The 17,062-nt window shown below is 40.4% G+C and overlaps 1 protein-coding gene across 1 annotated transcript in view; it reads right to left on the minus strand.

The window, feature by feature from the left end:
* Positions 1-13,440: 13,440 nt before the first annotated feature.
* The window catches only part of LOC118385498 (tumor necrosis factor receptor superfamily member 10B-like), a 39,962-nt gene continuing 36,340 nt past the window's right edge, over positions 13,441-17,062 (minus strand). Inside the window, exon 11 of the mRNA XM_052520077.1 lies at positions 13,441-16,361. Within this exon, the coding sequence (XP_052376037.1) occupies positions 16,060-16,361 (302 nt within the window). The 3' untranslated portion in view covers positions 13,441-16,059. The remainder of the gene's footprint in view (positions 16,362-17,062) is intronic.

Consider the following 17,062-nt stretch of genomic DNA (forward strand, 5'->3'; position numbering starts at 1 on the left):
TAATCATTTTCCCCCAAAATAAGGTTCCGTTTGTTTATAATTTCGCAAATAATATTTCGATTGTGCATTTAATATTTGTTTTATTTTTTATTTAACCTTTATTTAACTAGGCAAGTCAGTTAAGAACAAATTCATATTTACAATGACGGCCTTGGAACTGCCTTGTTCAGGGGAAGAACGACAAATATTTACCTTGTCAGCTCGGGGATTCGATCTGGCAACCGCTCTAACCACTAGGTTACCTGCCGCACCCAGCATTAGCATTGATATGTTTTAGTAGCCAACAAGATATTTATAAACAACCCCCACAGCTTTGTTTATTTACTTGCGCATTGTCCAATTGTGACCACCAGGGGCTCCCTCTCTGCATAAACAAAGACCACTGAGATTGATGAAGACACATGGGCTATCCTTATATGGCAACTGAACTTAATTAAACGTTTCACAAAACGCAACCAATTTTCATAGCGAAGAGAGTAATAGTGTATAGTAGGCTACATTATCATGATACAGTTTTAACAGAGGGAGCAGGAGCAGGCAAGGACGCTAATCTTGCACTGACTCTATGCACAGTCATAAGACTAAGTAGAACCTTATAGGGCTCTCCTGTTTGTCCCCATAGGGGAAACCTTTTTGGTGCTGGGTAGAACCCCTTGCAGAGGTTTCTACCTATAGGTCTCTATGTAGGGTTCTTCATAGAATCACGTGTAAATGGTTCTAGAACCCTCTATGAAGGAGTAAACTGTTCTACTAATAACTATTTTATCCTCTTTATCCTACAACACTCCATGATGGGTTCTACCGAGAACCCTTTTATCTTTGAGGCTGGTTCCACCAGCCAATTTAGACTTTAAAATTAAACTCTTTATGACACAACATTGCATATTATAAGGTATTTCTTTAAGGGCCTCGATATAACCTAACACGTGCAAATCACATTATGCTGGATGCAAGGTTATGCGTAATTCCTATTGGAATCCAGACAGATTGAGGACAGCATTTTTAATCACCCACAACCTGCATTCAGAATGACTACTAGGGTAGGGAAAATTGACTAATGGAATGATCTAAATCAACTGGAACAACTATTTCAGTAACGGGTGCAATACGTCTCACTACTAACAGATTGGATTTCTTCAGAAAAATGTATGTTATTCATCTTTGTGTAGCATAAGATTAATCAACCAATGATTACATGCAAAAAAATACAGATATTGAAACAATTCTGAAAATCAACCTGCAATAGAGCATGCTGGGAAATATGCTAATGATGGCATGGTTTTGAGCGTTTTACTAATCAAAGAGTAAAAATGACACAATCACACTCAACTCTGGTTATTAACAACAACACAACAACACTAGGGTTATTTTACACCATTAAGTGTACACCACTTCATTTAACTCCTGAATCAACATTATAAATTACACTGAAAAATCAACACTAGGTAAAACTGGCCAATTTGCTGTGTGCCATATACAATATGCTGCTGGTTCATACTCCCTTCTTTTCTCCTACTCTCGGCTCAATAAAATCACAGAAAATACTCTTTATGCAAAGATGTCAGCTATGTCTGTACTGTATATGTAACACGATTACGGCAATGCCAGATGTACAGTGCATTTGGGAAAGTATTCAGACCCCTTGACTTTTTTCACATATTAACCTCTGTAAATAAGGATTTTTTTTTAAATACATTTTTTTTAAATCTAAAAACTTGTTTTCGCTTTGTACATAGGTACAGTTTAAAACATTCCCACACTCATCTTTTTAAAATGATCAGATTACTCAAACTCCTGATGTTCTATGTAGAACCCTTCTCCCCCTTCCAAATAATCCTTCTTCCCTTCCAAACAATTATTACATGAAAACGGTTCTTAGGATGAAAAAGTTTCTAGGTAGAACTCTTTGCCTCACAAAGAATTGTTGTCTTCCAAAAAGGGTTCTTCAGATAAAAATGGTTCTTGGTAGAATCCTATCCCTCCACAAAGAACCCTTTTGGAACCCTTTTTTCTAAGAGGGTATATACACACTAAATCAAATCGAATTTTATCTGTCACATGCGCCAAATAAAATACACAAGAATGGAGCTTTTACAGGGAGTACCAGTACCTGATCAATGTGCAGGGTACAAGGCTTTTGAGGTAGATATGTACATGAAGGCAGGGTAAAGTAACTAGGCGTAAAGGATGTCAAGCTGCTTGCTTAGCGAGTACCACTCCCAATTCGGCCTATACCTGGCACGAACTCGGGACCTCTGCCTTGGTAGCACACGTGACCGCCCTCCTTCAGCATCACAAAAGCTAGCTATTCGCTGGCGCAAGTGGAGACACTTAAGTTTCAAACATCCCCATGTGCTACATAGACATCAGGATAGATAATAAGAGTAAATAACAGAGTAGCAGCAGTATATGGTGAGTGTAAAAGTGTGTGTACGTGTGTGTGCGTGTGTGTGCGTGTGTGTGTGTGTGTGTGTGTGTGTGTATCTGTGTGCGTGTTTATGTGTTTGTGTCAGATGGTACGAGAGCCGATGCATCGGTACCGTTTGCCGGAGGGTAGCAGAGTGAACAGTCTGGCTTGAGTCTTTGCCAAATTTTCAGGACTTCCTCTGAAACCACCTGATAAAGAGGTGCTGGATGGCAGGGAGATCGGCCCCAGTGATGTACTAGGCTGTCCGCACCACACTCTGTAGCGCTTTGCGGTCAAGGGCACTGCATTTGCTATACGTATTTTTTCAGCATCATGAGAGGGAAGAGGCGCTGCCGTGCCCTCTTCACGACTGTGCGGGTGTATTTGGAACATGTTAAGTCCTTAGTGGTGTGGACGCCAAGGAACTTGAAGCTCTCGACCCGCTCCACAACAGCCCCGTCGATGTTGATGGAGCCATGCTCTCCCCTTTTTCTCCTGCAGTCCACGATCAGCTCCTTGGTCGTACTGGGGTTTAAAAGGCTTCTTAAGTTTCCACATTGAAATTTCAGACTTGATTTTCCCTTATGAAAAATATCAACCCCTGCAAAAATGTCCATTAATTATAATCCACATAATAATTCACATTTCCTGTTGCTGCAGGATAATTATCCTGCTGTACCAAACCGGTTAAACATTTAGTAAATTGAGAATCTGCAAAAAGAAAAACCAATTTACATAAACTGGCAGTTACATGGGCTCATGTCTGGAAGTGACCTGGGTGAGAAATCTTAATAAATTGAGAAAGTGATGATGATGATGGTGACGATGATGGTGATAACGACGACAGTGATGACGACAATGAGTATGGTTTGTTATGAGCAACAGTATGTTGATGAGATCTTGGCGTTGATAAGACCATTAGCCACAAGTGTCTCACACTCTGCCTCCAAATTGCTGCAATTGTGTCAGCAGTGGGATGACCTCATATGGAAGCCTGGGTGAGCGCGTGAAGGGGCTTGAAAGAAGTTCAGTCATCGTTATCAAACTGCCGTTGATAAGACTGTTGACCACTTCCCCAAGGGGGACATCTTTCTTGAAGCATTTGTTTCCTACTGCCTTTGGGTCATGGCGTCCTGTGTTCGAATATCACCCAGGCATCTCTCACACTCCTGCAGAATCACTGCAATATTCATTGTGAATTACCCCTAATTCACAGTGCATCTATTGGTATTTTAGTACGAGGCTGGAAAAAAATCAATGTAGCACATTACAACTCCACCCACTTTTACCAAATTATAAGACATTTCTGATTTTTAGAGAGAAGGATTCATTTTGATACATAATGTTAGTCATTTCCAAGACATTTTCACTTCTCCAACTTTTGAAAAAGGGTATTTTGTGCCAAAGTTAGGTGTTTGAATGTTCCACACAGGAACATTCTCTGAGGTCTGAGGTCTTCCTATGAGTCTCAATCAAGTTGGTGCACAGTCATAAGACTCAGAAAAAAATGTGCTAAGTAGAACCTTATAGGGCTCTCCTGTTTGTCCCCATAGGGGAAACCTTTTTGGTGCTGGGTAGAACCCCTTGCAGAGGTTTCTACCTATAGGTCTCTATGTAGGGTTCTTCATAGAATCACGTGTAAATGGTTCTAGAACCCTCTATGAAGGAGTAAACTGTTCTACTAATAACTATTTTATCCTCTTTATCCTACAACACTCCATGATGGGTTCTACCGAGAACCCTTTTATCTTTGAGGCTGGTTCCACCAGCCAATTTAGACTTTAAAATTAAACTCTTTACAAACTCTTTACACAACATTGCATATTATAAGGTATTTCTTTAGGGCCTCGATATAACCTAACACAGCTGTGTTAGGAAACTCCTGGTTTTACAGGTGACATCAAGCCTGCAAATCACATTATGCTGGATGCAAGGTTATGCGTAATTCCTATTGGAATCCAGACAGATTGAGGATTTTTTTTTTTTTTTTTTTTGGAAAAATAATTTTTATTTTCGTTTCATATTCAAATACAATTACAAATTTAGTGCATAACGTTGTACATAACATGGATACTTACAAACAGTATCAAAAAGTACCATAACAATATCAGAATACCAAAACTCCTTAAAAAAAGTGCTGTTCAGCAGAACCTGACCAGTATTATTGGCCTATATTCGAGATTAACATGCCTCTAACAATCTCCAAAAACAATACAAACAATTTTATAAATACAAATATATACATATGCCAAAATGCACTCTGGATAAACCTCAGTGTATATAAAATATCTACAAAGGCTTAGTTTACATTCCAAATGTACCTATGTAATACACTTATATCGGTTATACACACATTTACAATGACGGGTAAATCCCTTTCCATCTCTGTTTTACTGATGCAATGCCCCCCTTATCTATTTCGAATTGTATTCTTTTCCAAACTTCCTGTTTTATAAATTGAACCAATCCCGTCGGTGACCACTTGAGGGTGTCATTAACTGCACCACATCTGGCCTCCCAAAGTTTGGTCTTGATCAGGGACACCAGAGTCACTAATGCTAATAATTGCACCCTTTCCACGTTTTTTATTTCAAGTTTGGCAACACCTTCATAATCAATGTTTTTTAAAATCTCAAAAATTGTTGACTTTTTCCCCAAACTGATTGGGCAAAAGAACATTCCCATAAAACATGTGGAATTGTTTCGATTGCGAAACAATTGTCCCTGGGACAAAATTTATTTAGGGTCAAATTATGATCGTATAAAGTTGAACGGACCGGAAGACGTCTGTGTAAAACAAGCCAATTAAAATCTTTCAGTCTGTTATCTAACCCTTTTAATTGTGTCCGTATCCAGGTGGAAGGCGATATTGGTAACCTGTCTCTTGGACGACAATTTTCTATTAATTTTGCGTATAGCAATCTGTGGTTGATTACATTTTCTTTTACTTTGCAGACAGGGGTTTTCCTTGCCCATTCCACTATTTTCTTAAAATGTAACGGGATAATTTCAGCTTTTGGCTTACTATTATCCCACTTCACCATGAATCTTAACGGTACAGACAGCCAGAATTTGATTAAAATGTGACATTTGTGTACAGAAGACGACAAAAGACAACAAATGTTTGAGTAGAACAACGCATCTAGCTTGAGAGGAATATGAGGGAAGTCCCTTCCACCAGCCTCTATAGGCTGGTACATCCGATCTCTACGGATGTACTCATATCCCCCCCAAAAGAAATTAAACAGAACCCTTATGAAAGTTTTTCTTAGGGACACCGGCATGGGAAACACATAGGCAAGGTGAAGTAATGAAGGCAGAATGTCCGCCTTCAGCACTAACACCTTCCCACTAAACGATAGTCTCCTTACTTTCCACAGTCCCAATCTTTTATTAATTGATAATAGTTTTTCTTTCCAATTAAACATGTCATCTTTAATTTCATTTCCAAAAGATATACCGAGCACTACCATTGGTCCTGTGCACACAGTCAAACCACATAACTGATCCGTTCTCCATTTCCACTGTCCCAAATATTTTATTTCTGTTTTATTCTTGTTTATCTTCGACCCTGACGCAACAGAGAATTCATCAATGATTTTGATAGACTCTTTCAAGCTCAGGTCGTCTTGTAAATATAAAACTGTGTCGTCGGCATATTGCGATATTTTTAGCATATCCCTCCAGGTAAAATGATGCCTTTGATGTTGTAATTTGTCCTAATTGCGCATGCGAAAGGTTCAATATATAAAACATACAATAGAGCAGATAGAGGGTCACCCTGTCTGACACCTCGTAATTGCTTGATAACATTTCCAATATTCCCATTAATATTTACCCTGCTACCCACATTACTATACAGAATTTTTACCCATTTCATAAAATTATTTCCGAACCCAAATTTTTCCATAATTCTAAACAAAAACTCATGGCTTACCATGTCAAAGGCTTTTTCCTGGTCCAAATTCACAGTAATAGCCGGCAGGTGCCTTTCCTCTAGATAGGCTTGAACGTCTCTGTGCAATTGCAAGTTCCAGGTTAATCTTCTCCCCACCACACCACATGTTTGGTCTAAACCAACAACATATGCCATGGCAGAAGATAGGCGATTAGTTAGAGCTTTGCTTAATAATTTATAGTCAACACACAACATTGTTAAAGGTCTCCAATTTGCTAATGTCTTGGGGTCTCCCTTTTTATACAGTAGAGAGATTACCCCCTCACACATCGAAACTCCCATATGCTCTAAACCAAATATACCTCTAAACACTTCCAACAGATGACATCCAATTATATCCCAAAAAACGATGTAAAACTCTTTAGAGAGCCCATCCACTCCTGGTACTTTGTTATCTTTCATGCTCTTCAGCGCCCTATGAATTTCATCTAATTTCAATTCCCCTTCTAATTGGTCTCTAATATCTAAAGGTATCTGCACATCCACGCATTTTAAAAATGTAGTCCCTTTCTCATAATCAATTGTTTGTTTTTGAAATAGTTGAGAAAAGTGGTGTGTAGCGACACCAAGCATGCCATCTCCATCCTCAACCATCTCCCCATCTTGGTCCAATAAAGCCGAAATAGTCCTCCTCTTTCCCCGTGATTTAATTTGCTTGAAAAAATATGCAGAGCACTTCTCATCATTTTCCCATTTATCTTGCTGACGTCTGGCTTGAGTCTTTGCCAAATTTTCAGGACTTCCTCTGAAACCACCTGATAAAGAGGTGCTGGATGGCAGGGAGATCGGCCCCAGTGATGTACTAGGCTGTCCGCACCACACTCTGTAGCGCTTTGCGGTCAAGGGCACTGCATTTGCTATACGTATTTTTTCAGCATCATGAGAGGGAAGAGGCGCTGCCGTGCCCTCTTCACGACTGTGCGGGTGTATTTGGAACATGTTAAGTCCTTAGTGGTGTGGACGCCAAGGAACTTGAAGCTCTCGACCCGCTCCACAACAGCCCCGTCGATGTTGATGGAGCCATGCTCTCCCCTTTTTCTCCTGCAGTCCACGATCAGCTCCTTGGTCGTACTGGGGTTTAAAAGGCTTCTTAAGTTTCCACATTGAAATTTCAGACTTGATTTTCCCTTATGAAAAATATCAACCCCTGCAAAAATGTCCATTAATTATAATCCACATAATAATTCACATTTCCTGTTGCTGCAGGATAATTATCCTGCTGTACCAAACCGGTTAAACATTGAGTAAATTGAGAATCTGCAAAAAGAAAAACCAAGTTACATAAACTGGCAGTTACATGGGCTCATGTCTGGAAGTGACCTGGGTGAGAAATCTTAATAAATTGAGAAAGTGATGATGATGATGGTGACGATGATGGTGATAACGACGACAGTGATGACGACAATGAGTATGGTTTGTTATGAGCAACAGTATGTTGATGAGATCTTGGCGTTGATAAGACCATTAGCCACAAGTGTCTCACACTCTGCCTCCAAATTGCTGCAATTGTGTCAGCAGTGGGATGACCTCATATGGAAGCCTGGGTGAGCGCGTGAAGGGGCTTGAAAGAAGTTCAGTCATCGTTATCAAACTGCCGTTGATAAGACTGTTGACCACTTCCCCAAGGGGACATCTTTCTTGAAGCATTTGTTTCCTACTGCCTTTGGGTCATGGCGTCCTGTGTTCGAATATCACCCAGGCATCTCTCACACTCCTGCAGAATCACTGCAATATTCATTGTGAATTACCCCTAATTCACAGTGCATCAATTGGTATTTTAGTACGAGGCTGGAAAAAAATCAATGTAGCACATTACAACTCCACCCACTTTTACCAAATTATAAGACATTTCTGATTTTTAGAGAGAAGGATTCATTTTGATACATAATGTTAGTCATTTCCAAGACATTTTCACTTCTCCAACTTTTGAAAAAGGGTATTTTGTGCCAAAGTTAGGTGTTTGAATGTTCCACACAGGAACATTCTCTGAGGTCTGAGGTCTTCCTATGAGTCTCAATCAAGTTGGTGAACACTACATAGGACAAATTGTACCGAAGTTGTATCTAGTGGTAACGCTGTCGACAAACAGAGATTGTGCGTCACTCACTCTCCAGGTTCTTGGTCAGAAAAAGTGTTGATCTGCTGTTCATAACGTGTCGTACTCAACATGAGAGTAGGCCTCTGATGATGTTCTTTACCATCGACCCTCTTTATGTTCTAAAATACATTTGTCTCTTCACATATGGACCTAGAGGCTGTGCTCTGGCATATTGCAGTCAGGGTGTTAAAGGATCAATTAGTGATTTAGGATGAATGGATTCCTCTGACTGAGACTCATCTTCTCAATCCATGGCGACCCCTAAATCAACCATTTATCGGACCATCAAGAACTTCAAGGAGAGCGGTTCAATTGTTGTGAAGAAGGCTTCAGGGCGCCCAAGAAAGTCCAGCAAGCGCCAGGACCGTCTCCTAAAGTTGATTCAGCTGCGGGATCGGGGCACCCCCAGTACAGAGCTTGCTCAGGAATGGCAGCAGGCAGGTGTTATGCATCAGCACGCACAGTGAGGCGAAGACTTTTGGAGGATGGCCTGGTGTCAAGAAGGGCAGCAAAGAAGCCACTTGTCTCTAGGAAAACCATCAGGCACAGACTGATATTCTGCAAAAGGTACAGGGATTGGACTGCTGAGGACCTTGGGTAAAGTCATTTTCTCTGATGAATCCCCTTTCCGATTGTTTGAGGCATCTGGAAAAAAGCTTGTCCAGAGAAGACAAGGTGAGCGCTACCATCAGTCCTGCATCATGCCAACAGTAAAACATCCTGAGACCATTCATGTGTGGTGTTGCTTCTCAGCCAAGGTAGTGGGCTCACTCACAATTTTACCTAAGAACACAGCCATGAATAAAGAATGGTACCAACACTTCCTCCGAGAGCAACTTCTCCCAACAATCCAGGAACAGTTTGGTGACCAGTTTGATGTCCAGGTTTCTGGACATCAAAGGATTGGTGAGTGATGTAGTATGTCTTGGAATCAGAACAGTAGGCTACTTGTCTGATTGAGAACATGATTTTGTGTTGGTCATGAAGTTGAGTTGATCCACTTTGTTTTAGGTGAATCAGGACCTTTTGCTGATGTTCGACGATGAAAACATCCTCTAAGCTCCTTGGAAAGTGGGACACTGTATTGAAGCCCAAAGTCATCAAACTGACAAAATCCTGACGACGACCACCAATTTGCGTCGCCTCTTGAAGTCTGCAGAAAAACTGCCAGAGAATGACAGGGAAACCAGTAAGTGGATTATCTCGTGAGTAGCACAATGTTTCAAACTCAGCGATATTGTTTTGTGATTTGGGGTGTTTTGCCTTTTCTTGCCCTCAGACTGGAACAAGGATATGTCCTCCTTGCTGCTGCAGCTTCATCTCCTCCCACCACCAGCAGGAGGGAAGAGGACCAAGATCAGTGCCAGTGATGCTGTGGGCAGGCTAGTGCACCTTCATAAGGTAAGATGATACAGTAATTGGTGTGTAAATTCATTCTTTTGGGTTGTCTCTTTGTCTTAACATGTGGAGAGGGACTTAAAAAGAAACCTTGTGTTACAGTCATGCTGCAGCATTGTAGACCATCCTGATGGGAGACATCATAGCTCCTTGCCGTCGGAAGAAGACGGAGCAAGATTGGAAAACTACTACATCGTGGTGGACAAAAGGCTTGATCCCTGCCAGGCAACTAGTGGTCTGTGTGCATTTGATGAACTGTTCTGTTTGATTGAAGAGTCTAGTGCTCAGACGGTTTACAGTGAGGATGACCCTAAGATTGTCTTGCGTGGTGAAGATCAATTTGAAATGCATTCTAATCCGTTGCAATCAGACCCACAGCTCCCATCTGTGTATGGTGTAAACTAAACTGTTTGCAGCACTTCCATGTTTGTAATAAGGGGTGGCTCACTTTGAGTTAAAACTGTTTGAATATGTCTCTGAAAATTTCATTTTGAAACGTGCGCTGCGCTCTAGAATCTGCTCATTTGACGATGGGTACTTGGAGTGCAAAAAGTGTCCAACTGAAGTCAACCTAGAGAACAGTGGAAATAGCCTTGCACTTAACTCTATTCAAACTCTATCACTGCAAATAATCATTGTTTTTCCCCTTTTCTTAGCCAGGGCATGACTGTGGATCTAAATCATTTTATATTTGAACGTCACACAATTTTTAAACCGTTGTACCCGCATAAAAACGTGTTACCCAAACATAACTTTATGATACATTACCAAGCATGCATAAGACAAACCGGTTCTTCATTAAATATGTAGATCATGAGGTTTGAGGCGACGCACAAACTCTTTAAGAACACCCTCAAACTTACTAAGTCCCTTGCCAAAAAACACAAATTTGCTGTAGACCATCACTGGGAGACATCACCATTGCGACATACTGAATATGGACCGATAAAGGCATTTTCCCTGAGTGATTTTACTGGTGGTGATGAGCTGTCAGCGTCACTTCAGTTCATTATGCAGTAACCCATTTACTCTACCAGCTAGGTTAAGATGGATAGCCCGGAGTACAGAGAGGGACTGTTAGTTTGCAGTAAGAGACGAGATCGTTGTGGTTGACAATATAATATACCTATTGCCGGACAAGTTGCATACGGATCATTTCAGTGAACATTACCATGCATTCACTGTGTTCGATGGTGTTGATGACAAAGTTGTTGTCGATGTTGATGATCTGAAATGTTTATAAGCCTTTTGTCCTTCAAAGTGTTTATGGTGCTGATGAGAGCCGTTATGTTGTTCCTTTGTTTGACATGACAGAGCAGTAGTCAGATTATTGGCAACTTTGTCAAGACAATTGCATACCTAGTCTTAGGAGCACTTCCACTTGTGTTAAATAGCAACTCTCCAAATGCTCTTGTTCTCATATAGTACATGTACTGAGGCGCCTGTGATGCACTGTTTTCATTTTAACGCGGCTGTGATGCATTGTTTTCACTGTGATGAGCGCCTCGGTACGTGTACTATATGTGATGCACTGTTTTCATTCTGATGCGCCTGTGATGCACCGTTATCATTTGAATGTGCCTGTGATGCACCGTTATCATTTTAATGTGCCTGTGATGCACCGTTATCATTTTAATGTGCCTGTGATGCACCGTTATCATTTGAATGTGCCTGTGATGCACCGTTATCATTTTAATGTGCCTGTGATATTGTTTTCACTTTGGCCTAAATAAAGAAGCAAAGCAGACTTACTACTCTTGTAGGGACTCCTTTATTGCTCATGTTTAAGTCACTTACAACATGCAGGCTTGATTTATGAGCGGGAGAGAACCAGACAAAAAATAAGTTATTTTCTAGTGTGAATATTGAGCACTTCCTGGTATCAATTCAGCTACCGGATGCATTCCTTAAAGTTGATCCTGAACACTGAAAGGTGTTAATGCTTAATACTGAGGGTGTTGAAAAAACACTTCCATGGGTCATTTGAACAACATCTGACGTGTTATATTTTAATAACACTCCAAGTGTTTCAATATGAACACTAATAAAAGTGTTAAATTAACACTGAGTGGCCCTATATAAACACCGGACGACTACTCTGCGTCTCACAAAGACACTCCCACACCATCACACCTCCTCCTCCATGCTTCAAGGTGGGAACGACACATGCAGAGATCATCCGTTCACCTACTCTACGTCTCACAAAGACACAGCGGTTGGAACCAAAAATCTCAAATTTGGACTCATCAGACCAAATGACAGATTTCTACCGGTCTAATGTCCATTGCTCGTGTTTCTTGGCCCAAGCAAGTCTCTTCTTATTATTGGTGTCCTCTAGTAGTGGTTTCTTTGCAGCAATTCAACCATGTAGGCCTGATTCACGCAGTCTCTGCTGAACAGGCTCCTGAATGGTGCAGCGGTCCAAGGCACAGCTTCTCAGTGCAAGAGGTGCCACTACTAGCCCTGGGTCAAATCCAGGCTGTATCTCATCTGGCTGTGATTGGGAGTCCCATAAGACGTTGCGCAATTGGCCCAGCGTTGTCCTGAGTAGGCCGTCATTGTAAATAAGAATCTGTTCTCAACTGACTTGCCTAATTAAATTAAATAAAAAAACAGTTGAGATATGTATGTTACTTGAACTCTGTGAAGCATTTATTTGGGCTGTTTTTTGCAACTGCACTTGAAGAAACTTTCAAAGTTCTTGAAATTTTCCAGATTGACTGACCATGTCTTAAAGTACAACAGTAAGGTATTTGCTTTTTTTGGGGGGGGGAGGGGTTACACACGCACGCACACTCGCACACACACACACACACACACACACACACACAAATATATATATTAGTCAAGCGACAATCTTATGCACTCTTTGGCACACTAGCTCTGGTCCAGGACATTATGTTAACCAGTGTTGCTTGTGCCGCCAGCTAGTACACAATAGCAAGCTAGTTTATTGAAATTATGAAACATTGTTCATCAATTCTCAGTACATAACAATATTCTTAAATACTTAATAATACGCCATTCTTTCACACATTGTTGTATAATATACAAAACTACTGAGTGCAGTATTAAAATAATTTGGAATTAATTATTCAAGTTATTCAGTTTTGAAATACAAAATATGCAAATTACAAAATTACACATTGGTTTCCTTACCCTGTAAGCAGTCTATGGACAAGGTATGACAGCAATCCATGCCTTGGTTTAGCTTCCCTGGCACTGTCTCCACATGCTAATGTTTTAGCATTTGTGGCACAAATCCCATTGAAGTGATATTAACATTTTTCGCACATCGTGTTCAAATTATCTCCTGTATAAGTGACTTTGTGGAGCTTCACAATACATTTTAGATTATTTGGACATGATGCAACAAAAAAACTGCTAATATCAGTCCAATGACTTGAATGGGATTTGTGCCACAAATGCTAAAATGTTAGCATGCGGAAATATTGCCAGGGAAACTAAACCAAAGCATGAATTGCTGTTATACCTTATGCTTATAGGAAACCAATGTGTCATTTTATAATTTGGGTAAACTTTTCCCTTTAATACAATATTCAATACATAAGGCAAAGATGGGATATTTGTACAAAATGTTTATTTCAAACGGACTTTAAACAAACACAATGGCTTTGACACATTCTTATCTGAAATCCAGACACTAGCAAACAATTGTCAAAGGGAGAAAATGACTTAAATAAGAAAAAAGTTTTGGAGCTATGCAACTAAATAAACAGAAGTGAGGTGTGAGACCGCACAGCGCAAACATGATATGAACGCCAATGTATAATCCTAACTCCTAAAAGTTCATGAAAAAGAAGAGCCAAAAGCCGTCTCAAAGGTAATATTATAATGGAAGAGGTGTGTTAAAAAATGTTGGTAGAAAAGCATTAAGAAGAATTAGAAAAAAATAAAGGTCCATAGAAATTGATGCAGGCTGTTTTTTTCATTGTCCGTCAATAGATGGCAGTGCCAGCACTGTAGCTTCAAATCTGTCAGCTTTAAAAAAAAGAAGAATTCTTCGCTCTTTTACATAAGTGTAGCCACTAGACTAGAGGGTAAAAGGGGCTAAACAAAGTTTAATGTGCTCATACTTAGTAAACATATACTAGTATTCCTTCAGCTTTAAGGCTTTTCTTTTTTGTTAATAAAACTCTCTCTCTCTATATATATATATATAATGTGAAGCACATAAAACCACTCTTGGTAATGTATGTACAAAGGATGCTACAGGAAATAAACTTGGACTTTACAAAAAATAAAAAAGAACTTGGACTGAAATATCCAGAAAAGCTTTCCTTCATCTTTTTGACAGAGCCAAACAATGAGAAACAACATGCTTTGCGTACCTGTATATTCATGTCTTTGTTGACATCTATAAAGGAGTCCAACTTTTTAGCAATACATTATTACCCTTTTCACACTACTGAGCCAAACCCGAGCAGAGCTATACTGGACAATGTGAAAAGTACAGTGTGAATCAGGCAGAGAGAAAAACGTTTTTTTTCAATAGTCCACAAATGTTGAGTTAAGCATAATTACAAAAGCCCCAACACAAAAGTGACCTTATGATGACCACCTTGACTGAATAAGAAACTCTACGTGCAGAAATGGCATATATACTGTAACTATGAACTTCTATGTGCACTGACTGAACATAGTCTTTGATCAGTGGGGCGCCACCGAGCAGGACAGGATGAACCCCAAATGCAGGTCAGCCACTCCCGTCTGTCTATGTGATCTCAGTCATGTTGCCCTCTAGATAAATGTAGCCGTGATAACGTAGCAACACATCACTGCCCTATTTAGTTTTCCAGGGTTGCTGTGTTGGTAATTGAATAAATAATGAAACGTAATTGTCATCCGTCTAAAATAAATATGTCAATAAATAAAACAGCTATGAAACCTTGAGGGCTCTGAGTGTTTGTGGGAAATGTTTGAGAAACATTGGACGAACAAAAGAAATAGTGACGGAAACTCCTTCCAACAAGTGCTGTGCATCAACGCATCAACACTGAAAAACGAAATAACTAACAATGCAGTCTATAAAACATTCAGTTTAGTCACTTATGCATTAAAAAAAAAAAAAAAAAAATATTCGCCCTTGCCTGCACTTATACACTTTAAATGAGCCTATGGCACGTTTTAAATCATAAACGAATCCCGGAACTTCAAAAAACAAAACAGTAACAGTAATGGACTACCGTATAACACATATTTACACACAAATATGCAAATATTATGACTCATACCAACTTGCATTTTAAACTAACATAGTACAATATGGTCTGTATTTTAATGTAATTTATAACAGCATTATGCTTAAATGGCCTATCTCTACCTGTACTTCAAACATATAACCTTCTGCCTAATATGGGCATTTGTTACCTGTATCTCTAAACCCTACACGTGCCAGAGGCAAGTGCATCAAGTAGACGCAGTATCAGTGACATAGTGGTTGCGTTCCCTTGCTCAGACGTTACATGCACCAACCAATGGTTGCGTGCCACGCCATCAACTGTGTCATCGACTGACAGATTGGTATAACATATGTTGTGATTTGCTGATACTTAAAATACCTATCCAGGCATTGTAATATCTGGCAGGCGTCAGCAACGCCTGGGCATAGGAACGCGCAAGCTAATGCCACTCCTACAAACCAGTGTATGTCCCTGTCCCAGGGTTCGGTATTGGCCTATAAGCCATGTCAGTCGCTCAGAGAGAAGGGGTGGGGCGTAAAATCATGGAGGTCAAAGCTGGGCTCCAGACCCACCCACTGGAAAACATCAACATCCATCAACAACATCGAACTCCTCTACCATTTTATGTTTTTGTTTTAGAACACCATGAAGACCGGACACACCAGGCCGATAATGCTATCTTCAAAAGAAAACAAGGTTTATCCCCAAATCCTCCATTTTGTTTTTTATATTTTGTTTTTTTATATTTTGTTTTAGAAAGCACGGGCCTTTAGGCCAAATACACCAGACCATATTGGCAGATATTCAAAAGACAACATTGTTTATCTCCAACTCCAACTCCAACTGGTGTTGTTTTAGAGGCACAGGCATATAGGCAGAATACATCAGGCCAATTAGGCCGATAAGAGTTGACGTTGTCTTTCATCAATGTTTTTTTATTTAATCTCAATCCACACATGTCTCTGAGGCAGCGCCCCCCAGTGGGCTGGGGGTGTCAGGGCATGTCTGCATGTTTGTAGTAGCCCTTCTGGATGGCAGCGAAGGCAATGCTCTCAGCGGAGCGCCTCTGGTCCAGACTGAGAAGGGCCTGGAGCAGGGAGTTGATGTCCGCTTTCAGGCCCTCCTTCTGCATCCAGTTCTTCAGCAGGTCATACACCTTGTCGCCAGGGGGGGCACTCTCCGCCATCTTGATGTGGTTGTCATGGACGCCGATGTAGCGAAAAAACTTGTTGTGGATCCGCACGTCCAGGCACTCATCGAAGAGGTCAAAGCTCTTCTTCAGGGACGTCTCATCCCCTGGGGAGAGAAAGGAGAAATGGTACCTCGGTTCATTGTTGCTGATATCAGAAATAGGGGAGTTTTTCCTCTTTTCCTGACCACCAAGAAAATATGTTCTCTAGTTATAGACACTAACTAAGGTTCAAACTTTTTTCCTCAACCAGTCATCAGGAAAAAAACTCCCACCCATTGTCTTAGAAAACACAACTCTTTATCATGATATTTCCTTTGAATTATTATTGCACTTTAAATAATACATTTAAACAAAGGTAAGCAGCAAAAAGAACAATAAGAGAGCTTTCTAAAGACAAACATGTACAGTCCTGCACTGATTTAATGGTGCTCCGCATCAACTATTATCTATTGAACAATCTGTGGCGGTCAATAATGTTTGTTGAAATGTATGTAAATTGGTGGTTTTGTCTTTATTCGTCTGTTTTTGAAGTTTGGTCCCAGCCAATGTCATGTCTAGTTTTGGGTCTATGTTTTATCTGTACATTTGTGTATTGGGGTCCTGAGTGGCACAGTGGTCGAAGACACTGCATCTTAGTGCTCGAGGCGTCACTACAGACACACTTGTTCAAATCCAGGCTGTATCATAACCAGCTGTGATTGGTAGACCCATAGGGCGGTGAACAATTGGCTCAGCGTTGTCTGGGTTTGGCCAGTGTAGGCTGTCATTGTAAATAGGAATCTGTTCTTAACTAACTTGCCTAGTT

Source organism: Oncorhynchus keta, chromosome 6, assembly GCF_023373465.1.
Source record: "Oncorhynchus keta strain PuntledgeMale-10-30-2019 chromosome 6, Oket_V2, whole genome shotgun sequence".
Taxonomy (NCBI): domain Eukaryota; kingdom Metazoa; phylum Chordata; class Actinopteri; order Salmoniformes; family Salmonidae; genus Oncorhynchus; species Oncorhynchus keta.